At 46.8% G+C, this 26,493-nt stretch overlaps 1 protein-coding gene across 2 annotated transcripts in view; it reads left to right on the top strand.

Moving 5' to 3' along the window:
- Nucleotides 1-26,493, top strand: part of KARS1 (lysyl-tRNA synthetase 1) — a 204,518-nt gene that overhangs the window by 31,957 nt on the left and 146,068 nt on the right. For both annotated transcript variants that reach the window (XM_033942265.1, XM_033942263.1), the window contains one exon: nucleotides 375-516. In XM_033942265.1, coding sequence (XP_033798156.1) covers nucleotides 375-516 — 142 coding nt within the window. The remainder of the gene's footprint in view (nucleotides 1-374; nucleotides 517-26,493) is intronic.

The following is a 26,493-nucleotide window of genomic DNA, read 5'->3' as shown; positions in this document are numbered from 1 at the left end:
AAATTCCTGAAACAGCCATAACTTCAGAAAAGAAATAAAAACTACATTCTTCAAGAAATTCCTGAAACAGCCCTAAGTTCAAACTTACCATCCTTCCCCCCTCCCTCTTCCCGCCACACAGAAACAACATAACTTACTCTTTACCTCTCCAGAAAGGACAAATGTTCTTCCATTGTAACACTCCGTTTTTTATTTCTTTTGTAATCCGCCTTGAACCGCAAGGTAATGGCGGAATAGAAATCTCTAATGTAATGTAATAAAAATGTTTGACTTGTACTTATTGTTCTTTGATTGGTGGCCCAGTTGGGCAGTATTGTATATTATTTTTGTCATCAGTAAAAATGTTTCAACATAACTTTCTATTTCTGTTTCAGTGAGTTGAAGAGACGCATGAAAGCTGAGAAAAAAGCAGCAGAAAAGGATGCAAAGCTGAAGGAACAAAGTGAAAAGTCACAGCTATTATTGGAGACATCAGAGGATGATCCAAACGATGAGGAGGAAAGCCTGGACTCTAATGTAAGCTGCTGTTGTATTCACTTAAAATTTCCAGTACCTTTCAGACTCTACCAAATCAGTTGATAATATAGTACTACTACTGCTACTTATCACTTATGTAATCCTGAAAGGCATAAGCAGCGCTGTACATTTTGACATTTAATAGACACTCCCTGCTCGGAAGAGCTTACAATCTAACTTGGACAGACTTGACATATAGGCAGAATAGTAACAGAGTAAATAACGGCAGATAAAGCCCTGAACGGTCCATCCAGTCTGTCCATTATATATGAACCGACGCGAGGGGGTGCTACTCTTGACCTCATCCTAAACGGATTAGGGGGGCCTGCAAGAGGTGTAGAAGTGGGAGGACCACTAGGCAACAGTGATCACAACGCGATCAGATTCACATTAGAAAGGGGGACACCCATAGTAAGGAGGACCGCAACAACTGTGCTCAACTTCAAGAAAGGGAACTATGTTGCTATGAGGGAAATGGTGGGGAGGAAGTTCAGAAACATCTCTAGGATGGAGACTGTGGGAAGCGCCTGGACCCTATTCAGGGACACCCTGCAGAAAGCACAAAGAATGTACGTCCCCAGTTTCAGGAAAGGCTGCAAGAACAAGCGATCAAAGGACCCGGTTTGGATGTCAACTGAAGTAAAGAGGGCAATAAATGACAAAAAAGTATCCTTTCGGAGATGGAAAAAGGACCCAATGGAGGAAAATCACCAGGTGCACAGGAAATGCCAAAAGGAATGCCACCGAGAGGTTAGAAAAGCGAAAGGGGAATACAAAGAGGGGCTGGCCAAGGAGGTGAAAAACTTCAAGGCATTCTTCAGTTACGTAAAGGGGAAGCGACCAGCGAGAGACGAGGTGGGGCCGTTGGACGATGGGGATAGGAAGGGAGTGATTAAGGAGGATAAAGAGGTAGCTGAGAGGTTGAACACGTTCTTCTCGTCGGTTTTCACGAGCGAAGACACATCTAATATACCGGACTCAGAGGAGCTCATGAGTGGGGAACAGGCCGAAAAATTGGAGCACATAGAGGTAAGTAAGGAGGATGTCCTCAAACAGATAGACAGGTTAAAATGCGGTAAATCACCGGGCCCGGACGGGATCCACCCAAGGGTTCTGAAGGAACTAAGACAAGAAATAGCGGGCACAATCCAGCATGTTTGCAACCTATCCTTGAAAACTGGTGAGGTACCAGAGGACTGGAAATTGGCGAATGTCACACCTATCTTCAAGAAGGGATCGAGGGGTGACCCCGGGAACTACAGGCCGGTGAGCCTGACTTCAATTATAGGGAAGATGGTGGAAGCTATGATCAAGGATGGCATTTGCGAGCACATCGAGAGGAATGGCCTACTGAGAACAAGCCAGCACGGATTCTGTAAGGGAAGGTCGTGCCTAACGAACCTTCTGTACTTCTTTGAGGGAATAAGCAGTCGGGTGGACAATGGGGAACCCATAGACATCATTTACCTTGATTTTCAAAAGGCTTTCGACAAGGTGCCACATGAAAGGCTGCTTAGGAAGCTGTGGAACCACGGGGTGGGAGGGGATGTGCACAGATGGATCAAGCACTGGTTGTCGGGTAGACTGCAGAGGGTCGGAGTGAAGGGCCAATATTCTGACTGGCGGGGAGTCACAAGCGGTGTGCCACAGGGATCGGTGCTGGGGCCGTTACTCTTCAACATATTTATCAATGACCTGGAAAAGGAGGCAAAGTTCGAGATTATAAAATTTGCAGACAATACCAAACTGTGCGGCAGAGTTAGGTCCAGGGAGGAGTGTGAGGACCTGCAAAGGGACCTGGACAAGCTGGAAGACTGGGCAAACAAATGGCAAATGCGTTTTAACGTAGAAAAATGCAAGGTCATGCATATAGGGAAAAAGAACTCGTTGTTCAACTACAAATTGGGGGGGGCATTGTTGGGAGACAGCAGACTTGAGAGAGACTTGGGTGTGCTGGTGGATGCATCACTGAAGCCATCTGCACAGTGCGCAGCAGCCTCGAAAAAAGCCAACAGGATGCTGGGCATCATAAAGAGGGGCATAACGACCAGGAAGCGGGAAGTCATCATGCCAATGTATCGAGCGATGGTGTGTCCACATCTGGAATACTGCGTTCAGTATTGGTCGCCGCACCTCAAGAAGGACATGGCGGTACTTGAGAGAGTCCAAAGGAGAGCAACGAAACTGGTAAAAGGGCTGGAACACTGCCCATACGCCGAGAGGTTGGATAGGCTGGGGCTCTTCTCTCTGGAAAAAAGGAGGCTCAGGGGAGATATGATAGAGACCTTCAAGATCATGAGGGGCATAGAGAGGGTGGATAGGGACAGATTCTTCAGACTGAAGGGGACAACAAGTACGAGGGGGCATTCGGAGAAACTGAAGGGAGATAGGTTCAAAACAAATGCAAGGAAGTTTTTATTCACCCAAAGGGTCGTGGACACTTGGAATGCGCTACCGGAGGAAGTGATCAGGCAGGGATCAAACAGGGATTGGACGGATTCCTGAGGGATAAAGGGATCGTGGGATACTGAGGGAGGAGCTGGGATGTAACACAAGTATAGAAAGCTAACCAGGTAATAAGTATAGAAACCCAACCAGGTCGTGCATGTGCAAGACCAGAGGGTTAGGACTTCGATGGGAAGATAGGACTTCAATGAGAAACCAAGGTGGCAAGGGAGCCCCTTCTGGTGATTCAGACAGGTCGTGACCTGTTTGGGCCGCTGCGGGAGCGGACTGCCGGGCAGGATAGACCTATGGTCTGACCCGGCGGAGGCACTGCTTATGTTCTTATGTTCTTATTAAATTAACTTGTCTCTCCTTGGATATTTCTGGGCCGTAGACTGTAAAGTCCACCTGATATTGTCCTAGGTTCCAACTGCTGAAGTTGCCATCTAAGGGCTCCTTTTACAAAGGTGCACTAGGGCCTTAATGCACGGAATAGTGCTCGCTAGCCGCTACTACCTCCTTTTGAGCAGGCGGTAGATTTTTGGCTAGCGCGCGCTATAGCACACATGCTAATCCGGTGCGTGCGCTAAAAACACTAGCCCACCTTCATAAAAGGAGCCCTAAGCTCACTCCAACTATCCCGTTATTTGCAGGATACCTACCCTAAATGTCCTCTGGTTCCAAGTTAGTGGAATTCCCATTGATGCCCTCCCCAGCCCATCCTACACCAAATCACCAAATCATAGAAACATAGAAATAGACGGCAGATAAGGGCCCACGGCCCATCTAGTCTGCCCACCTTAATGTCCCTCCCCTACCTTTGCCCTGTGAATAGATCCCATGTGCCGATCCCATTTGGCCTTAAAATCAGGCACGCTGCTGGCCTCAATCACCTGTAGTGGAAGACTATTCCAGCGATCAACCACTCTTTCAGTGAAAAAGAATTTCCTGGTGTCACCTCGTAGTTTCCCACCCCTGATTTTCAACGGATGCCCTCTTGTTGTCGTGGGACCCTTGAAAAAGAAGATATCTTCCTCCGCCTCGATGCGGCCCGTAAGATACTTGAACGTCTCGATCATGTCCCCTCTCTCTCTGCGCTCCTCGAGCGAGTATAGCTGTAATTTGTCAAGCCGTTTTTCGTATGGTAGATCCTTGAGTCCCGAGACCATCCGGGTGGCCATTCTTTGCACCGACTCCAGTCTCAGCACATCCTTGCGATAATGTGGCCTCCAGAATTGCACACAGTATTCCAGGTGGGGCCTCACCATGGATCTATACAATGGCATAATGACTTCCGCCTTACGACTGACGAAACCCCTTCGTATGCAGCCCATGATTTGTCTTGCCTTGGACGAAGCCTGCTCCACTTGATTGGCAGACTTCATGTCCTCACTGACGATTACCCCCAAGTCTCGTTCTGCTACCGTTTTTGCTAGGATCTCGCCATTAAGGGTATAAGACTTGCATGGATTCTGGCTGCCCAGGTGCATAACTTTGCATTTTTTGGCATTGAAGTTGAGTTGCCATGTCCTAGACCATCGCTCCAGTAGGAGTAGGTCGTGCATCATGTTGTCGGGCACTGAATCTTCGTCTGTTGTGCATTTGCCCACAACATTACTCAGTTTGGCGTCATCGGCGAATAATGTTATTTTACCTCGAAGCCCTTCTGCCAAGTCTCTTATAAAGATGTTGAATAGGATTGGGCCCAAGACTGAGCCCTGTGGTACTCCACTAATCACCTCCGTCATTTCGGAGGGGGTGCCATTCACCACCACCCTTTGGAGCCTACCTCCAAGCCAGCTCCCAACCCATTTCGTCAATGTGTTACCTAATCCTATAGAACTCATCTTGCTCAGTAACCTGCGGTGTGGTACGCTATCGAATGCTTTGCTAAAGTCCAGGTACACGATGTCCAGGGACTCCCCAATATCCAGCTTCCCCGTTACCCAGTCAAAGAAGCTGATCAGGTTGGATTGGCAGGATCTCCCCTTAGTAAATCCATGTTGTCGGGGATCCCGTAGATTCTCTTCATCCAGGATCTTATCTAATTGGTGTTTGATTAGAGTTTCCATTAGTTTGCTCACTATCGATGTTAGACTCACTGGTCTGTAGTTTGCTGTCTCCATCTTTGAGCCTTTCATGTGGAGTGGAATGACGTTAGCCGTCCTCCAGTCCAACGGGACGCTGCCTGTACTAAGGGAGAGGTTGAAGAGCGCGGACAGTGGCTCCGCCAAGACATCACTCAGCTCCCTAAGCACCCTGGGGTGCAGGTTGTCCGGCCCCATTGCTTTGTTAACCCTGAGCTTTGACAGCTCACCGTAGACACTGCTGGGCGTAAACTCAAAGTTACTAAACGGGTCAACTGAGCCAACCCTTGTCTGTAGCTGAGGGCCGAGCCCTGGCGCTTCTCGGGTGAAGACTGAGCAGAAGTATTCATTTAATAGTTGGGCTTTTTCCGAATCCTTTTCCACATAGTCTCCGTCTGGTTTCCTAAGACGTACAATCCCGCCTGAGTTTTTTCTTCTATCACTGATATACCTGAAGAAGGATTTATCTCCCTTCTGGATGTTCTTTGCTAGAGACTCCTCCATGAGGAATTTAGCCTCCCTGACTGCTGTTTTGACGGCTTTTGATTTGGCCAGGTAGTCTGCTCTAGAGTCCTGCTTCCCTGATTGTTTGTAAGAGATGAATGCTTTTTTCTTCTCCTTGATCAGGTCTGAGATCTCCGCAGTAAACCACTGTGGCTTATTGTTCCTTCGCCGTTTACTTACTGATTTTACATAGCGGTTTGTTGCTTCTTGTATGGTTGCTTTCAAAGTCGACCACATGTCTTCCACGTTATCGGTTTCTTCTTGGCTTTGTAGCGCCTGGTGAACGAAGTCTCCCATTTCTTTGAAATTTGTGTCCTTGAATTTGAGGACTTTGGTTAGTGTAGTAGATTTAGTGAAACCTTTCCTGATATTGAACCATACCATGTTGTGGTCACTGGAGGCCAAAGTGTCGCCCACCGAGGCCTCTATGACACTTTCTCCATTGGTATCAGGTCCAGTATTGCCTGATCCCTTGTCGGTTCCAACACCAGTTGCCTGAGGCTTGCTCCTTTCATAGAGTTTAATAGCCTCCTGCTGCTGCCGGAAGCAGAGGTAAGTGTAACCCAATCCACATCAGGCATGTTGAAGTCACCTAGCAATACTGTGTCCCCACGCAAGGTGATATTTTCTATATCTTCGATTATTTCCATATCCAGGTCATCCTGTTGTCTTGGGGGTCTGTAAATTACAGTAATCAAATACTAAAGAAGTGTAAACCTCTATTGAATATCCAAAATCACCTCTTGGTCATAAGTAGAAAATGCACTTATTTAAGTATAGACTATACCACGCCTCAGAGACCGAGTATAATAGCAAAATTTGCAATATACTTAGTTCGGTTCAAATCTCAATCATTGGCAAGTGGTATGGAGTATGTTATACTTTCACTTTACTTTCACTGTGTATATACTAGCTTTGCTTTGCTTTTGCTCAGCTCTTTGCTTTTATCAAAAGAGATGTATAAACATCTTAAACACCACTATGAGAAAAATAAGATAGTGCAAATTTTGAAAGGAAAGCACTTATCTTAAAGTTGTTCACACTGTGTTTGATCCCAACGGGGCCACCGTTTCACCTTAGGTGGCTTCTTCAGGGGAATTTAATAACCAGTGTCTGTAACAGATGACAAAAGACACAATTAATCTATAAAATGGTGTTTAAATGCATGCAAAAGCTTAAATTTTAAAGTTTAAAGTTTAAATTGCATATAATCAATCTACTAGCAAACTTACGGAGCCGGTATTCGCTTCAACAGAAATTTCTCAAAAAATGGCGTCGGCACACACCGACGCCGAGCCATTTAAAGGGCTTAAAATCAGCTGTCGGTACAGCGTTGAAAAACGTCAAAAACGTCAAAACGTAATGACGTGCACAGAGCTGACAATTTTTTTGTAATTTTCCCGACTTGTCAGCTCTGTGCACGTCATTACGTTTTGACGTTTTTGACGTTTTTCAACGCTGTACCGACAGCTGATTTTAAGCCCTTTAAATGGCTCGGCGTCGGTGTGTGCCGACGCCATTTTTTGAGAAATTTCTGTTGAAGCGAATACCGGCTCCGTAAGTTTGCTAGTAGATTGATTATATGCAATTTAAACTTTAAACTTTAAAATTTAAGCTTTTGCATGCATTTAAACACCATTTTATAGATTAATTGTGTCTTTTGTCATCTGTTACAGACACTGGTTATTAAATTCCCCTGAAGAAGCCACCTAAGGTGAAACGGTGGCCCCGTTGGGATCAAACACAGTGTGAACAACTTTAAGATAAGTGCTTTCCTTTCAAAATTTGCACTATCTTATTTTTCTCATAGTGGTGTTTAAGATGTTTATACATCTCTTTTGATAAAAGCAAAGAGCTGAGCAAAAGCAAAGCAAAGCTAGTATATACACAGTGAAAGTAAAGTGAAAGTATAACATACTCCATACCACTTGCCAATGATTAAGGTCTGTAAATTACGCCAAGATACAAGCATTTGTCCTTCCCTCTGGCCAAATTAACCCAAAGGGATTCCCCAGTATACTGGACATCTGAGATTCTCGTGACCTTAATGTCATCTTTAGTATATAATGCTACACCCCCTCCCTTCCTACCCTCTTTGTCCCGGCGAAGCAAGTTGTAACCCGGTATGACCATGTCCCACCCGTGGGAGTCTGTGAGCCAGGTTTCGGATATCGCCACCACATCCAGGTCGGCATTCCTTATTTCTGTTTCCAATTCCAGGATCTTGTTTCCTAAACTGTGTGCGTTGACGTACATAGCCCTCCATGTTATATTTTTGTTATGTCTCAGTGGGGATATTCCTGTTTGAGCTATTTGAACACCTTTAGCGTTGTTTGTGTTATTTGTGCTTTCCTGAGGCTCAGAACCACAATGTGTACTCCCCATATACCCAGAACTACAGTGTGTACTCCCACTAGACCCGGAATTACAATGTGACCCATAAATATGATGTGACCCTACTCCCGACTCAAAAGTGTGTGCACTCACCCCTGACCCAGAATTTCGGTGTCTACTTTCCTCAGCCTCATAAATGTATTGGCATTTTAGTTTGCCTGGTATGTTGTTTGTGCCTGTACCCTCCCCCGACTTACCTAGTTTAAAGCCCTGTGGAGTAGGCGGGCTAGTCTATCCAATACCAGCCTTAGTTCTTTAATTGATACCTTGGTTCTTTAATTAATACCATAACTTCTAAAAACGACTCCACCATTCTCCCCTCCTCCCCATCAGCAGACCACCTAGCAAAATTTTTCAACGAAAAGATCATTACCATAAGGAGCTCCTTCCCTCCAGCAGTCTCTTACAATTCTCTGGCCCCCAACGACTCTATCCCTATCCCAGCAGACAGATCCTGGACTACTTTCGAACTCGTATCTGAACCCCAGATCTCTAAACTCTGCCTCAAACTAAAATCCTGCAAATGTGCCCTGGATCCATTCCCTTCCTATCTGTGTGAGTATATTTTCACACAGGCCATCTCATCCCTCACCAGACTTATAAATTCTGTTTTATTATTGGGCCTATTCTCCGCAGAAATGGGACATATTGCCTTGTCCCCGTTACTGAAAAAAGCTGATCTTGAACCTTCCTCTCCTTCAAACTACCGTCCCATTGCAAGCTATTACCTTCTGTTGAATATAGAGGTTTACTACTAAGGTCAGCTGAACACAAATTTTGAATATTACGTACTGTTACCATAAGTCACTGCCATTAGTTGATAAACTAGTTGCATTTTAAAGTTTAATGCCAATATTAGTCAAATTGTTTAATGTTAATATTAGTTGAATGTAAAAATCTGACTATTGCAAACTATTAACATTTGTTGAATATAGAGGTTTACTACTAAGGTCAGCTTAACACAAATTCTGAATATTACGTACTATTACCATAAGACACAGCCCCTCCCCCCCCCCCCCCCCCCCCCCCCCCCCCCGAGCCAGCAGGGGATCCTGCTTAAAAGACTGCAGGTCCGACCAAAATAAGAGCACAGCGGAATCCCAACCAATAAGAACTCCACGGCACTACCTTGCACACCAACCAACCCCTATAGCTCTAGCACTCCCCCCCATATACAATCAAAAATGACACAACAAAACTCCTGCTCGCCATCCTACTACTCTTCCCGCTCCTAACAAAATGGAACACATCTGGATACCACATCTCCCCCATCCCAATTCTGACAGAGTCCAACAGACACATCCAACCTTCAAGAAAACCCCATCCACCCAGAAATCTGATAGACTGTTCAATGATCACCTACAAAAGCATCCCCCCCAGTTGGGGAAAAAGGCCACCTCCCAAATCAAAAACAACAACCCATAACACCCATCCACAACCAAGAAGCCTCCTCCATCCAAAATGCACCCTCAATCCCAATACAACTTACACATCAATAGCCTGTGCATATATGAACATAAGATCGATAAACCCAAAGGCAGACCTCATTAAGGACTGGATAATCAAAGAACATCTAGGCTACCTATTCCTAGCTGAAACCTGGTTAACATCTGACTCAGACCCTTGCATAACAGAATTCTGCCATAAGGGATACAAAGTAGAGCTTATCTGCAGAGAAAAAAAGCGAGGGGGAGGATTGGCAATTCTAGCCAAAAACAATCTCAACATAAAAGTCCTAGACAAACACACGACACCCGATCTAGATCTACTAGCCTGCCAACTATCTGGCGATACACTCAAAGACACCATAACCTGTATTCTCTGCTATATAGCACCAGGAAAATGGAGCACTACAAAACACACGCTTGAAGACTTCATCTTCCAGAATTCACTAACATCAACTTACAACCTACTACTAGGAGACATTAATCTCCACCTCGAAGACCATACCTCCAATCAAACAGAAAGCCTACTCGCCTACTTCAAAACAATATTCTACCCAGTGTTCTCCCCAGAAATTTTTTCCAGCTGGGTGGCATGAAAAAGTAGCCGGGTGGGGTGGGGAAATTTGATAGTGGAGAAAATTAAGGGCTCCTTTTACAAAGTGCGTTAGAGCCTTAACACGCGGAATAGCGTGCGCTAAAATGCCCCGTGTGCTAGCCGCTACTGCCTCCTCTTGAGCAGGTGGTAGTTTTTCAGGTAGCGCACGCTAATCTGGTGCGTGCACTAAAAACGCTAGAGTACCTTTGTAAAATGAGCCTTAAATGTGTACTATTTTTATTAGTTAATTATTATTGTTTTCCAATGCTCAATATGATTTCCTTTTTTAAGGTTTGACACTTGTGCCAGAATATTTTACTAAATTTAAGAAGTATCCAATTCTAGAAGTGAATAATTAGATATGCGCCCTCTTTCAAATGGTATAGAGATTTAAAAAAAGGAAAATGCGTTAATGAAGTCATTAAGTTCAATCTAGCCATTTATTTCTGCATGAATTTAAACAACTAAGAAAAAAAAGATAAATAGTATAGCTCATCCAGTCATACAAGAAACAGCTCTACAGCACCTCTAATGTTTTGATCACTAGGTTCCTTCCTGAGGTCTCACTGAGGATATGAAATAAATGCAATCCCCACTTCCAGACCTCTTCCACATAATTTATGGAGAGGTGTTACTGAGCCTTGAAAGAGACCTGTGTGATTGCACTACAGTAAAATAATAAAGTAGCAGATTAAGATCAAAGTGAGAGCTAGGGCAAAACAGTTTAGGTAAAGATGCAGGTAATAATTAGCAATGTATTAAAAATATTTTATTTTTATTTGCTTATAATGTCAGTTGAAAGCTGCTTATTAATACAACTTTAATGTGTGTGGTGATAGTGGGGGGACAACGCCCACATCAACAGTAAAGTAAGAATAGGGTTATTAAATCCTGTGGCGTACCTAGTATATATGACAGCCAGTGCTGATCATTTTTTTTAAACCCTTCTCTATATAAAAAAGATATTTTTAGTAATAATCCATGAGTCACACAACAAGGGTGCACCTAGGAAAAGGCAGCATCTTAAACACTGCAGTGAGCACTAGAACACCAACACACACATTGTAAAACTAAAGCCAGATCCTGCACAGTCAATTGATCCTGTATAGTCATTGCTAACAGAAAGCCATGTCCTTTTTATACACACAGAACACAGATACACCCTCGCCCAATATGGAATAATCACAAACTAAAAATAGAAATATGTAGACAAAAGTTAAACTGAACTGCCAAGAAACCAGACTCTGCATACAATGCAACACCATAGAAGCAGTGACACATGTCCCCTATTACTGTGCAAAATATAAAGACAGTAGATGTAAATTTGAAAAAACTGATATATAACAATCACCACTTTACAAATTAACAATTAGAAATAAAACAAATAATGAGAAATAAGAAAATACCATTTTATTGGACTAATCCATTTTTCAATTAGCTTTCAGAGACTAAATCTTTCTTCAAGACAGTACAGTATAAAGCTGTTATGGTATCCTGTCCTGACTTGAGGAAAGGGGTTTAGTCTCAAAAAACTGCCTTATTTCCATTTCCTATGTATAAACTTTAATCAATAGTTACAATACTACTTGATTCTACGTAGAGCAACACATTTTTTTTTCTACCTTTTGTCGTTTCTGCTTTAATCATCTTCTCTTCACTCTCTTCTTTCTATTCAACGTTTGTCCTCACTCCCTTCCATGCAACATCTGTCATCTCTGTTTGCCCCTTCCACCCAGCCTCTGCTCTCTCGCTCTCTACCCCTTCCATCTACTGTCCACCCTCTCTCTGACCCTTGCATCCACTGTCCACCCTCTCTGACCTTCCTTTCCTATGACAGTCCATCCCTGGTGTTTCCATCTAGGGCAAGAACATGTACAGGAAAAAGATCCTTAAGGAACAACTTTGTTTGATACCAAAAAGAGACCCAAGAAAAGTATAATTAGTCACTTGTCCCCCAAAACACCACAAAAAATATGTATTTTGTGCATGACATGCATAGTGACAACACACAAACCTAGCGGACTGGGTAAAACGAGGATCTTACAGCCCAATGAACCTCGCGGATCTCTACCTCACATCCTTAAAAATTTGCTTACCTCAAGGGTGAGCGGGAACTGTGAGGTCTGCGGGTATTAAAATGCCCTGCAGACCCCATGCCACAGAGATGTGCGAGGTCTGTGGGATCTGGGCAATCCTTATTTTACCTAATCCCAGAGCAATTTTTTAAGCTGTTTACCCAGATGCTGTTTCCAGAAAAGGAAGGTTTAAATCTATGGGAATACTTATTTTCTTGGATGACTTTTTAAAAGAGAAAGTGCTCAGTGCTCTTAGTTTCATGATGGATGTGGTGACCAGTTATCAAAGAGAAAGCACCCACAAATTTTTCATTGGCCTGAAGTTTTGAAAAGAGCCCAGAGAAAACTCGATTTCTGTCATGGAACTACAACTCTATCTTCTTGCAGGACTTGGAAACAGCAGTCGTGCACATAGCCCTGTTTTCACGATCATTAACTCATACCAACATATGTGCACAATGCATAGCATGAAAATCCCTGCACTTCAAAATCATATCATCATAGGAGCTTCAAGTAGCAGCTCTCATCTGATGATTTGCCAAGATTTTTTCCCTGTATTGTAAGGGATAGGATTTTTTTTTCTAAACCCACAAAAAAACACCTCTCTTCTGAGCTGCACACGTTAAGTACTGCTGTTCAAATAGCAAACAGCACTGGAACCCAGGGAGAAAACTCTCTTTGCTACCCATAGATGCATACAACTGATTAATAATGACTTGCTGTCCTGCCTCTTTTGGGGGGTCAATGGGCATTTGCTGTGATTTAGGAAAGATCAGAGCAACTGACCCCCTTCCTTCGCCAGGAAATTCAAGTGGCAGAGGCACAACTCGGATTCTGCTCTCTCTCAAGAAAAAAAATGATGTTACAAACCGAGTAACAATCCAAGATTCCAAAAACTAAACTTTCCCGAGGCAGAAACACCCCACATGGTCTTGATCACCCTGCTTGCCGGAACTGAAGGGAACTTGACACCTTTGTTTCCTCCCAGAGTCGTCCCAGACTCACTGCAGCCGCACGATCTGAGCAGAGGCATTATCAGCAGCTTTGTGGGAGGTGTTGTTTACACTTAACGCAGCAGAATTATTCTGCTTTCTGGAGACAGGGAAACATACCCAATCAGAGGACAGAGCCTGGTTAAAAAAACAGCAAAATAGCTCAGTAACCCTCCGGAGCAAAACTGGAGGCAACCTGAGGACTGCCCTTCAGATCGGCTTCTGATGTGCCATCCTGTGCTTATCGGCAGTGATTTGTATTTATTTCACAGGCAGCTGCCTTAGCCCATAGCGAACTCATGCTTTCGGGGCTCTAAGTTGTGTGTGACGGCTTCCCTTTTCTTCCCCCCCCCCTCCGGACTTAACTTCCGGTTTCAGAGGGAAGAGAAGGGAAGCCGGTACGCACACCTTAGAGCCCCGAAAGCATGAATTCGCTACGGGCTAAGGCAGCTGCCTGTGAAATAAATACAAATCACTGAGTTCGAGTCTTCAAGCCGGTGAGAGGTGTTTTGTTTTTTTTTTTGTTTTGTTTTTTATGTTGAGCAGCGGCGGCAGCAGCAGGATTTGCATAGATGACAGCTGGGCGGTCATCTAAATTAGCTGGGCGTAGCGCCTGGCTGAAAGGCCCTGGGGAGAACACTGCTACCAAATACTCAACCCCCAACCCACTCACGAAAAAGGCCATCAACTAGATATTGCTGCATTCATGACCCAACAACCTCAAACACCAGAAATCCACATCTCAAATGGATCCTGGATCCCCTCCCTCTGGTCAGATCATTATAAATACACCTTCAACATCAACTGGGCTCAATGCAATTATAAACACAAACCCCACAAATCCCCCATCAAAACCCGCCCAAAAATCGAACCAACCACTTTCTGGGACAAAGCAGATCTCACAATCGACTCCATAGACCCTAAAGAATTCATACCACAATGGCAAACATTAAGCGAAACAATCCTAAATGAGCTAGCTCCAATAAAATCAAAACACAAAATCTGCAGACAATCAGACAAATGGTTCGACGCTGAACTGCTCCAACTCAAAAGGCACTGCAGACAAATGAAAAGAAACTGGAAAAAAAAGAACCAAGAACAATCCAAAATAGCATGGAGAAGTCTAATCAAACAATACAAGACCAAACTCAAAGAAAAAAAGAAAAGATTACTACTCCAAGCTGGTAGGCATGGAGTCCATAGACTCAAAAAAACTTTTCAATCTAGTAAAAAACCTCACCAACACCAAACCTTACCTAGCAGCACAAGGAAAGCACCCTCCAACAGTCACTCAACTCGCAGACCACTTCAAAAACAAGATTACAACAATCAGGACTATCTTCAATAACACACACACCCTCCTCGACGAGATAACAACAAATCCCCCAATAGGAGAAGCCATTGCTGCAGACAGGACCTGGACCGAATTCCCTGCGGTAAACTGGACAGACATGAATCGACTCTACAAAAAATACAGTCATGCCTCATGCGACCTGAACTATTGTCCCGCGTATCTAATAACCAACGCCACCCCCAAATTTAGGGCCAGCCTCATGCAATGGATCCAAATTACACTCACTGAAGGTCAATTCCAGCAGCACCTAGGAGAAATCATAATCACTCCAATTGTGAAGGACCACAAAGGCCTTATAGATAACCCCGCTAACTATAGACCCATCGCCTCAATACCAATATATGTCAAACTTATAGAAGGACTAGTTGCACAATTCCTCACAAATTACCTGGAAGACTACAATCTTCTCCACCCCTCTCAATCAGGATTCAGATCCAACCATAGCACGGAGACTTTACTAGTAACCCTACTAGACACAGCTCGACAGCACCTCAGCAAAGGCAGAAGGATGCTGATAATTCAACTCGATCTATCTGCAGCATTCGATCTGGTCGACCACACCATCCTACTACAGACACTAAAAGCCATAGGGATCTCAGGCAGGGTATACAATTGGTTCGAAGGATTCCTTAAATACAGATCTTATAGAGTAAAGTCAAACAATCTTAAATCAGAACCATGGTCCAACCCCTGTGGAGTTCCTCAAGGATCACCACTCTCACCTACTCTCTTCAACCTCTTCTTATCCTCCCTTGGGTCTACCCTAGACAATCTGAATGTAACTTCATTCAGCTACGCTAACGACATCTCCATACTCCTACCCTTTGATGCTCCTGACCCAACTTCTACAGAAAAATTGGAAAAAACCCTTCAAGCAGTGGAAAAATGGATGGCAGATCACAAATTGAAGCTTAACACTGACAAACAAAATTTCTACTGCTTGAAAAGGATAAGAATCCCTCCATCACAGAAATAGAAATAAACACCTCCAAATACCCTATACAACCTACCGTAAAACTCCTAGGAGTCACAATAGACAGGGCTGCACAATGCAGGCCCAAATCAACAAGACAACCCAGAAAGCATTTCTAACCATGCGCAATTTAAGAAAAGTCAGAAAATTCTTCGACAAAGAGCAATATAGGCTAGTAGTCAAATCCCTAGTACTAGGTCTATTGGACTACTGCAACATACTCTATCTGCCTTGCCCTGCAACAATGATAAAACAACTACAGACAATCCAAAACACTGCACTCAGATTAATCTACTCACTGAGAAAATTTGACCACGTCACCGCAGCCTACCTGGACTCACACTGTTTGCCAATGCAAGCACAAATTCAATTCAAACTATACTGTCTATTATTCAAAGCAATAAATGGCACAGCCCCCAATTACCTAAACAACCGCCTGTACCAAAACCCCACCACTAGGCAAAGAAGAACTAAGACCCTTTTTACCTACCCCCACTCAAAGGCACCCAGCGCAAGAAGATATTTGACAGTCTGCTGGCGACGCATGCAGCGAAACTGGACCACACTATCTCCAACCTGCTGATAACAACAAACGACTACAAATATTTTCGCAAAGAAATCAAAACCCACCTATTCAAAAAATTCTTACAGATGGCTTAACCCCAACCGGACCCCCCTCAACGCAACTCCCCCCTCCTCCCCCCTTCACTAGTTCCCTTCTCTTTAGCCTCAAGCATGTCAACTGTTTCCTTAAAGGTATATATACTGGATCTGCACTATTTCCTATTTGTAGCTCTTGAAATATACAGCTCCATTATTCTTGTAACTTCTCCTGGAAATGACCAGAATTCTCTCTGTAATTATCCTGGAAATGTCCAGTTGTCTCTTTTGTAATCCGCCCAGAACTGCAAGGTTTAGGCGGAATAGAAATCAGTAATGTAATGTAATGTAACATCCCTCTCCTGACTAAAATGCTAGAGACCATTATTTCCACCCAGCTCTTATCCTACCTAGAGAGATTCGCCATTCTCTTAACCTTACCAATACAGCTTCAGACCCAACTTCAGCACCGAATCCCTACTGGTTTCATTAATTTCAAAGGTGCAACAATTACACTCTCATAATAAGTTTGCTGTCCTATTACAATTCGATCTCTCTGCAGCTTTTGATGTCATCCACCACGATATTCTAATTTATCAACTTTCCAAGACAGGCATCAACTCCACAGTCTTAGAGTGGTTCTCGAACTTCTTACGTTCCCGCTCCTACACTGTCAACACAAATGGCACCATGTCCGCTCCTTGGAAACCGATTTGCAGAGTCCCGCAAGGATCACCCATATCCCCTATTCTCTTCAACATCTACATATCTTCCCTGAAAATTTTCCATCTATCTTCCATTGAAACAATCTATACATATGCTAACAACATCCTTGTCCTTCTCGAGACAGACTCAAACCTCACCAACCTTTCTGAGAACATAACAGCCTGCTTAACGAAACTCCAATCCTGGTCCCTCTCGGTTCAAATGAAACTGAACGAGTCCAAAATGAAATTTCTCTGGCTCGGTCCAAAACTAGAACAGCTACCCACCTTCTTCACACTACCCTCTGGCGCCACACTGCAGCTTGAGTTCTCAAGCAAAGTTCTAGACATCATCATCGACTCCTCCCTTTCCTTCAACAATCACCTCAACTCCCTGGTAAAATCGTACTTTCTCAGCCTCCACATGCTGAGGAAAATGAGATCCTGCTTCTGCCACAAGCATTTTGCCGTCCTTGTTCAATCCATCATCCTTTCCAGACTGGACTATTGTAATTCCATCTACCTAGGACTAAATAAAAAAAGTCTTCAAAGACTTCAAGTAATTCAGAAAACTGCAGCCAAGTTGATCTTCGCAAAACGCAAATTTGACCATGTTTCCCCACTTTTGTCCAAACTCCACTGGCTCCCAATAATTTCCAGAGTTCATTTTAAATGCGCCTGCCTAGCTTTTAAAATCCTTCACGGCATCCTCCCTCCCCTAATCCCACTCTCTTGGAACTCCTCGAGTCCTGACAACACCAGGCCCACCCAAAAACTTAAACTATCCTTCCCCTCACTGAAAGGTATCTTCTGTGCAGGAAAATTGGGAAAATCTCTCTTCTTCTTCAGAATCACAGGGCTTTTGAATAACCTCACTACCCCATTACAGAATCAGGTCTCCTTCCAACTATTCCGTAAGCACCTGAAAACTAGGCTTTTCACAAAAATGTAATGCTCGCCGCCCCCCTATACGTGTTATACCTTACTTTATTAAGCTCTTGTAAACCGTGCTGAGCTCTATAATCATGGAGAGGATGCGGTCTATAAACTTAAGGTTTAGTTTAGTTTAGATTTGTTTTCTAATTAGAGATCCTCTGTGTTTATCCCATGCTTTTTTGAATTCCATCACCGTTTTCCTCTCTACCACTTCCCTCGACTAATGTGAGCTGCTGTTGTATCCACTTAAGATTTCCAGTATCTTTCAGACTTTACCTAATCAGTTGATAGTATAAGTATAGATATTGCTTAAATAGTTTAATATTTAAACTTTGGTTTTAAAACCATATATACCAATTGGTTTGATAAATTTATTATCTGATTTAGATGGTTGTATTGCTGTATCTTTGCACTTTTTTCTACAATTGTATCTTTTCACTGATTGTCCAGCTCTCTTATGTAAACCGCCTAGAACTGCTGGTGTTGGTATCTAATATAATAAAACGCTAGGCCGCGCATGCGCAGTCCTATCGCGTGGGTCCGTTTTCCGTGAGATGTACAGCATCTCAGATAGGAGTGCACATACGTCCGAAACACTCTCTCTCCTCCCCCGAGATGGATGTCGGACACGGCGTTTGTCTCCCCCGAGGCGGATGATCTTATGGGAATCAATGTTCTTCGCTCTGCCCTTACTATATTTTTAAGTTGAAAGACGAGGCAGCGGCTCCTCTCAGGATCCCCACCTGCGTCGGAAGTCCAATGCAGTCGGGGATCTTGAGAGGAGCCGCCGCCGCCGTGTCTTTCAACTTAAAAATATACTAAGGCAAGGAGCAGGGCAGGGTGGGGGGGGGTCTGGGAGTAGAGGGATCGCGGCCACTCAGCGCCCCCACCGAGGAGCCCAGCAACTTTCCGCTGTCATTTGCCGCCCCCCCCCCCCCTCTTCCCTTTCCGCGGGCCCGACTGCCGATTTAAGCAGCGTGTCCAGCAGTCTTCACACGCTGCTTCGGGCCTTTCTACTGCCCTGATTTGCTCCGGACGTGCCAGAGTAAATCAGGCCAGTAGAAGGACCCGAAGCAGCGTGTGAAGACTGCAGCACATGCTGCTTGAATCGCCATGTGTAGTCGGGCCCGTGGGAAGGGAAGGGGGGGGGCGGCAAAGGACTCGGGCCCACGTTTGTAGTCGCGACTGTGGGAAGGGAAAGAGGGTAGAGGAAACGCTAATGCAGGCACAGGGAACTGGTGTGGGGGGAGGGAAATGGAAGGGGGAGGGAATGCTGCTTTGGACAGACAGACAGAGGGAGGAAGGGAGACAGAAAGACAAGAAGAGAAAGGTGGGACCGCCGGAAGAGGAAGCAGGGTAGACCGCAGCGTAGACGCAGGGCTAAGAGAAGAGGCAGGACCGCCGGCAGAGGAAGCAGCAGGACGACGGTAGGAAACTTCTTCATGATGGTGGGGGGTGGGGAGGCTATGGGGGTGCGAGTTGTCCTTCGGGGTGGGGGTGCGGCTGCGGGTGCGTGTTCCAGCACGAGCGGTCCTTCGGAGTGCGGGTGTGAGCGGTCCTCCGGGGGGGGGGGGGTGAATCGGAAATCAGGGGGGAACTATGTAAAAAAAAAAGGGATAAAGCGCTCACGCATATAACGCGCATGGCTATACACAGTTTGTAAAATCTTGTATAACGCGCGTGTTAAATGCGTGAAAATACGGTACTCAGCCCCCTGAGCAGAGGGGTTGGGCGCGACCCTTTTCACTTTCATGGACTGAAACGGATTTTCGATATATGGACATATGTCTTGCCCTGAACCCACATCTGTTGTATACACTTCTCCCTCCGTATTCGCAGGAGATACGTTCCAGCTATAGTCGCGAATATGGAAAAACCGCGAATAACTATTGTATATGTTGTTCGCGGGTTTTTGTAAAAGATAGCGGTTTTGTTATTAAAACCACGAATAACATATACAATAGTTATTTGCGGTTTTGTGAAAGGAAATACTATTAATATTCACAATGTTGGTGGAATAACGATACAGTACTGTATTATTGAATACTGTAACAATATTTATTGAACAATACAATAATACTATAATCTCAGGGTAAACAAAAAAGTTCAATACAGTACTGCTTTCTCAACAAGGAAAAAAAGAAATGTTAAATACTGAAAGTTCAATATTGGAATACCTGTACAATACAGTAATTAGGCAGTGTCTTCATCCTTATCGTCCTGTACAACTACCGCAGGAGGAGGAGACAAAGCAGATAATTGTGCAACAGGGGCCTGTACACAGGCAGTGTCTTCGTCCTCATCGTCCAGTACAAGCACTACAGGAGGAGACAAAGAGGATAAGCAAGCCCCAGGGGCCTCCACAGGCAGTGGAAGTGGGTCTTCAGTACGAGGAAGACAAAGAGACGAAGGTAATGCCTCCTCATGGGTGGAAGAGGTCGATTGTGAGGCAGTGGATGTAGAGGCAGTCCCTCTCGGTATCTTTTGGAAATACATTGTGATTTCCGTCTGGCTCTTCTCCTTAAGCATTTCTTTATATATATATATATATATATATATTTTTTTTTTTTTTTTTTTTTTTCAGTTCAATATTTTTATTAAGTATTGAAAAATTACAAAAAGCAGTTGAAATACAAAAAACAAAAAGAAACAAGTGTACAATGGTCTCATGCTAAACAATACAATCAGAATAGGAGATAGTAAACTCTCAATCAGCATGAAGAAACTTATAAAGAATCCACAATATGAAAACTGCTAAAGAAAATGGAAAATAAGAAGAGAAGAAGAAAAGAAGGAGAAAAGAGGGAAAAAGGTAGAGGAGAAGAGAAGAAGAAAAAGAGTAGACAGGAGTGTCTATTTAGTAGACTGAACCTACAAATCCAGAAATGTCCAGGGAGATTTGTGACGGGCTGGCCGAGTGGAAAGCAGGGATATACTTTTCTTTTCTTACGCATAGGACTCAAATTTATGGTACATGCTTAGAGAGTTCCACCAAAAGGTGTAGTCCAGTAGTGAAGGAGCCTTCCAGTTTTTCAGAATGTGCATAAGAGCAGTCACAAACATGGCATCGATGAGTTTTGCGGGACAGGTCGACTGAGCAAAGCATGGATGTTGAGATTGAAGAATTATAATGTCCAGGGAAATCTCAGCTGAGCAGTGAGTAATAGATTTCACGGTGTCCCAGATACGAGTCCAGAAGGAGCGAACCTCAATACAATTAAAAAGCATATGGTCGAGAGTACCAGGGTTTTTCAAACAGTTCCAGCATGGCTTTCCACATACGAAATGGAGTCCATACCGCATTCCACATAACAAAGAACATTGACTGTGAGACTCTAGAGCAATGTTCTTCAACCTTTTTACACCCGTGGACCGGCAGAAATAAAATAATTATTTTGTGGACCGGCAAACTACTAAGACCGAAATAAAAAACACATTTTCGCCCCGTCTCCGCAAGCTCGGTCCCCACAAACCATCTGATCCCATCTGCACAAGCCTCAGTTATGATTTTATATTGAACGTATTTTATTAAAGTATAAAAAGAAACAATATTCTGTACAATTGTCATTTTATAAATATAAATATTCAGAGCAAGGACCAACAAAACCCCTGTCTCCCCTCCCCTTCACATATATCCCCTCTATCAAGAAAACTGAACAAGCCAAATTATTACAGAATGCTACACAGAAATATCATGCTAACAGAATACTGCAATCACACATGATAGGAATAGTGTTAGGCTTTATCCCAGGACAAGCAGGCATGATATTCTCACATGTGGGTGACGTCATCTACGGAGCCCCGGCGCGGACAGCTTTTCAAGCAAACTTGATTGAAGTTTCAAGTTTGCACACTGCACCACGCATGTGCGTGCCTTCTCGCCCACTAGAGGGCGCATCCCACCTCGTGGTCCTCAGTTCAATTTTTTCCGCGGAGCAAGAAAGCCCTGTGGATCTGAGCTCCAGTGTTTTTGCCTTCTAGCTGCCGCGTTTAGTTTATTTTCCCATCGAATTAGTTCGCGGTGCTGTTTTTCTTTTCGGTTCTTTTCAAAAAAAAAAAAAAAAAAAAAGTATTTCGTTTTTCGTCTGGCTCCGGGGGCTCCCGGAAGCCGTGGCCGCGGGACGTCGGTACGTTCCCGGCCTTCTCCTTTTTCTTCGTGGATGTCCCGTCCTGTTACGGGATTCAAAAAGTGCAGCCGGTGTGAGAGGTTGCTTTCCATCACTGACCCTCACCGGTGGTGCATTGTCTGTCTTGGGCCCGAACATCCGACAGAGTCGTGTGATCGCTGTGCTACCTTCCAAAACAGGGCCCTCCGTCGCCGCAAGGCCAGAATGGCGGAATTGTTCGCCGTCGACGCGCCGCCTAAGGCCTCGACGTCGGCCTCGGCTTCGGCCCCGGCCTTGACCTCGGCCTCGGCGTCCTCGGGGGCCTCGGCCTCGCCTTGGCCCTCCTCCTCGAAGGCGTCGTCCGTGAAGCAAGCTTCGGGTAAGTCCTCTGTTCCATCCCCTTCAGCAAAGAAGCCATCCTCGAGTCAGGCCAAGGCGGGTGGGTCGACCCCGGCCCCGCATCGGACCTCGACTCCGCACACCCCGAGGGAATACTCGAGACCGAGGTCGCCCTCCAGGGAGTGTGCCCCGGACTCGGAACTCCCCACCTTCGTGGGGATTCCGGCCTCCCAGGATCTCCTCCGAGCTCTGATCTCATCGGAGCTGTCGGGAGCCCTGGAAGTGTTGCAACGTGTTGCGGTTCCGGCGGCCTCGACCTCGGCCGGGGCGCCTTCGGTCTCGGAGGCCCCGGCCTCGGCTCCCTCGACCACGGGAGCCCCGGCCTCGGCGACCTCGGTCTCGGGTACTGTGGCCCCGTTTACCTCGGTCTCGGCCCCGCCCCGGACCTCGACCTCGGGGGAACCCCCTGAGCGGAGCGTAAGGCCCAAAGAAAAGTTGCGCAGAGTGCGCCGCCTTTCCTCCTCTTCCTCCGGGTCTTCCAGGCACGCCTCGCCCTCGACGCGACCTCGGACGGGGCGTCGATCGAGGAAGTCTAAGCGGCCCCGAGGCTCACCTCGGCGCGACCGTTCCTCGTCGTTCGGGGGCGAGGCGCTGCAGGTGTCGGAGTTGCGCCTCGACAACCCGAGGCTCCTCCGCTCACCTCGTGGGAAGTCTTCCCGGGCCGCCTCGCCGAGGAAACGGGAGAGTGTCCCACGAACCCCGGGGTCCTCACCCAAGGGTTCTGCGAGGAGGACAACTTCCCCTTCCCCCTCGAGGGCCCTCGAGAGGGGATCCTGGGATTCGGGATCTGTTAGGGATCCTCATTATTCCCATGAGGCCTCCCCCCTCTCCTCGGTGGGGCGGTCGAGAACCCCGTCTCCCCAGGCTAGGCCGTCCTCGTTTTCATCCTTCGTTCAGGACATGGCCCAAGCCCTGGGGATTGACCTGATGGTAAGTTCTCGGTATTCCAAAGAATTTTTGGAGGAACAGGACCTCCCCACTCCTCCTAGAGAGGTGCCTAGACTCCCTCTCAACAGTGTCCTTCTGCAGACCTGGCTGAAGAACTTGTCAAACCCTCTTACAGTCACGTCTGTACCTTCAAAAATGGAATCGAAGTATAGGACGATTCCTCCTAAAGGGTTCGATAAGGCGCAGCTCTCACACCAGTCCCTTCTGGTAGAGTCTGCTCTTAAAAAATCACAGCCCTCACGGGTTTCTGCGGCGGTTCCACCAGGCAGGGAGGGGCGGACCCTGGACAAGTTTGGCCGTCGCCTCTATTCGAATTCCCTGATGGCCACCAGGGTTCTAAATTACGCCTTCACCTTTTCCTCCTATTTGCGGGGTATGGTGAAGGACCTTCCTCAATATCGAAACTCGTTACCGGACTCCCAAAGAGCAGGATTCGATAAGTTTATGTCCAACCTGTCTCAATTGCGGTTGTACCTATTCCATGCAGTGTACGACGCCTTTGAGCTGGTTTCGAGGGTGTCGGCCCTCGCAGTGGCCATGCGCCGTTTGGCCTGGCTTCGCACCCTCGACATGGACCCAAACCTGCAGGAACGCCTTGCGGACTTGCCTTGTGTGGGGTCCGAGTTATTTGACGAGTCATTGGATGCGGCGACCAAGCGCTTGTCGGAGCAGGAGCGCTCTCTAGCATCCCTGGTCCGCCCCAAACCTAGGCCCCCGCCGCAGAAACCCTTTCGACCTCCGCCGCGCCGATACCCTCAGAAATCGACCCCGGCTTTCTCGAGACCGCCTCCGAGACGTCCGTCTCAGCGAGGCAGAGGGGGACAAACCCAAGCCCCGGCGCAGGGCCCTTCTAAGCCCGCGCCTTCCTTTTGACGGGCTGAGCGGACGGGGCGGGTTCCCCTCCGCACTTTCACAGGAACCCCTTCCTATCGGGGGCCGTCTTCGGTCCTTCCGGGAGGCATGGACCGGGATTACCTCAGACGCTTGGGTGCTCCGGATCGTCTCCGAGGGCTACTCGCTCAACTTTGTGTCCTCGCCACCGGACAGTCCCCCAAGTTTAGTCCCCTGCAACCGTTCGCAGCTACCGACCCTTATAACCGAAGCCAAAGCCCTCTTGAAGCTTCGGGCGGTCGAGCCGGTCCCCAAGGACCAGTGGGGTACGGGGTTTTACTCCCGCTACTTTTTGGTTCCAAAAAAGACCGGGGACCTGCGCCCCATACTGGACCTCAGGAAGCTCAACAAATTCCTGGCCCGGGAGAAGTTCCGAATGCTATCTCTCCCGGTTTTGTATCCTCTCTTGGAGGAAGGGGACTGGATGTGCTCCCTCGACCTGAAGGAAGCATACACCCATGTTCCGGTGCACCCCGCCTGCCGAAGATTCTTACGATTCCAGGTGGGGGACCTCCACCTCCAGTACAGGGTACTGCCCTTCGGCCTGGCCGCGTCCCCACGAGTATTCACGAAGTGCATGGTGGTGGTTGCGGCAGCCCTGAGGTCACGTGGACTCCATGTGTTCCCTTACCTGGACGATTGGCTCATCAAAGCCCCGACCAGGGAGGGGGTTATCTCAGCGACCCGACAGTCTATTGCCTTCCTGCAAACTCTCGGGTTCGAGATAAACTTTCCAAAGTCTCAGTTGAGGCCGTCTCAGTCTCTTCAATTCATAGGTGCGGTGCTGGACACGGTGCGCCTGCGCTCCTACCTGCCGACCCAGCGGTTGGAAGCCTTGGTACGGATGAGCCGCCAGGTCTCTCAACTATCGAGGGTGTCGGCCAAGCACATGATGATGCTGCTGGGCCATATGGCCTCGACGGTACATGTCACGCCGTTTGCGAGGCTACATCTGAGGATCCCTCAGTGGACCCTCGCGTCCCAGTGGCGTCAGGAGTGCGACCCGGTGTCTCGCCTCATTTCGGTGACTCCGCTTTTGCGGAAATCGCTGCGTTGGTGGACAGACTCTTCAAATCTGTCCATGGGGCTACTGTTCCGCACTCCGCCTTTTCGCAAGGTCCTGACCACGGACTCCTCGGAGTACGCGTGGGGAGCCCATCTCGACGGTCTTCGCACGCAGGGCCTGTGGTCGGCAGAAGACCGTCGGTGTCATATCAACGTGCTGGAGCTGCGGGCCATCTTCCTAGCACTTCGAGCCTTCGTTCACATATTGCAGGACCAGGTGGTCCTCGTCCGCACGGACAATCAGGTGGCAATGTACTATGTGAACAAGCAGGGGGGAACGGGGTCTTGGCCCCTCTGTTCCGAGGCTCTTCGCCTTTGGGAGTGGGCGGCCTCCCGGAACATCTTCCTCCGGGCGGTCTACATCCAAGGAGAACGGAATTGCCTGGCGGACAAACTCAGTCGACTTCTGCAACCACACGAGTGGAGCCTACACTCAGCAGTTCTGCGCGAGGTTTTCGCTCGCTGGGGAACGCCACAGGTGGATCTGTTTGCCTCTCCGGAGACACACAAACTACCACTATATTGTTCTCGGATGTACTCGCGGGACCGTCTGGAAGCGGATGCCTTCCTACTCGACTGGGAAGGGAGGTTCCTGTATGCATTCCCTCCGTTCCCCCTGATCATGCGAACGTTGGTACACCTAAAATCGTCCACGGCCACGATGATTCTCATAGCACCTCGGTGGCCGCGTCAGCACTGGTTCTCCCTGCTGCTCCAGCTCAGTGCCAGGGAGCCTCTTCCCCTGCCTGCCTCTCCTTCTCTGCTGTCTCAGAGTCAAGGATCCATGTTACATCCCAATCTGCAGTCATTGCACCTGACAGCTTGGTTTCTTGTTCCCTGACTCCTCCGGACCTGTCTCAATCGGTGAGGGAGGTGTTGGAAGCCTCCCGCAAGATCTCGACGAGGCTTTGCTATGCGCAGAAATGGACCAGGTTTTCCACCTGGTGTTCGTCTTCTCACCTGGATCCGGTATCAGTTCCGGTATCCTCGGTTTTGGACTATTTATTTCATTTGTCGCGCTCTGGCTTGAAAACCACTTCGGTGCGGGTTCATCTCAGTGCGATTTCTGCTTTCCACCAACCTCTGGATGGACGCCCTCTGTCACTCCATCCCTTGGTGACACGCTTCATGAAAGGGTTACTCAGGGTTTGTCCCCCTCTGAAGCCTCCGTCTGTCGTGTGGAATTTGAATGTGGTCCTGGCTCAACTGATGAAACCCCCTTTTGAGCCACTCAACAAGTCCCTCTTGAAATTTCTGACTTGGAAGGTGGTGTTTCTGATCGCCCTCACCTCCGCCAGGCGGATTGGGGAGTTGCAAGCCTTGGTTGCGGACCCTCCTTTCACTGTCTTTCATCACGACAAGGTGGTTCTCCGCACCCATCCTAAATTTTTACCTAAAGTTGTTTCTGACTTCCACCTCAATCAGTCCATTGTCCTTCCTGTGTTCTTCCCGAAGCCCCACTCC

This window comes from Geotrypetes seraphini, chromosome 4 (assembly GCF_902459505.1).
Source record: "Geotrypetes seraphini chromosome 4, aGeoSer1.1, whole genome shotgun sequence".
Classification (NCBI taxonomy): domain Eukaryota; kingdom Metazoa; phylum Chordata; class Amphibia; order Gymnophiona; family Dermophiidae; genus Geotrypetes; species Geotrypetes seraphini.
The sequence above is the reverse complement of the archived record's forward strand: the minus strand, read 5'-3'. Positions and strand labels throughout refer to the sequence as shown.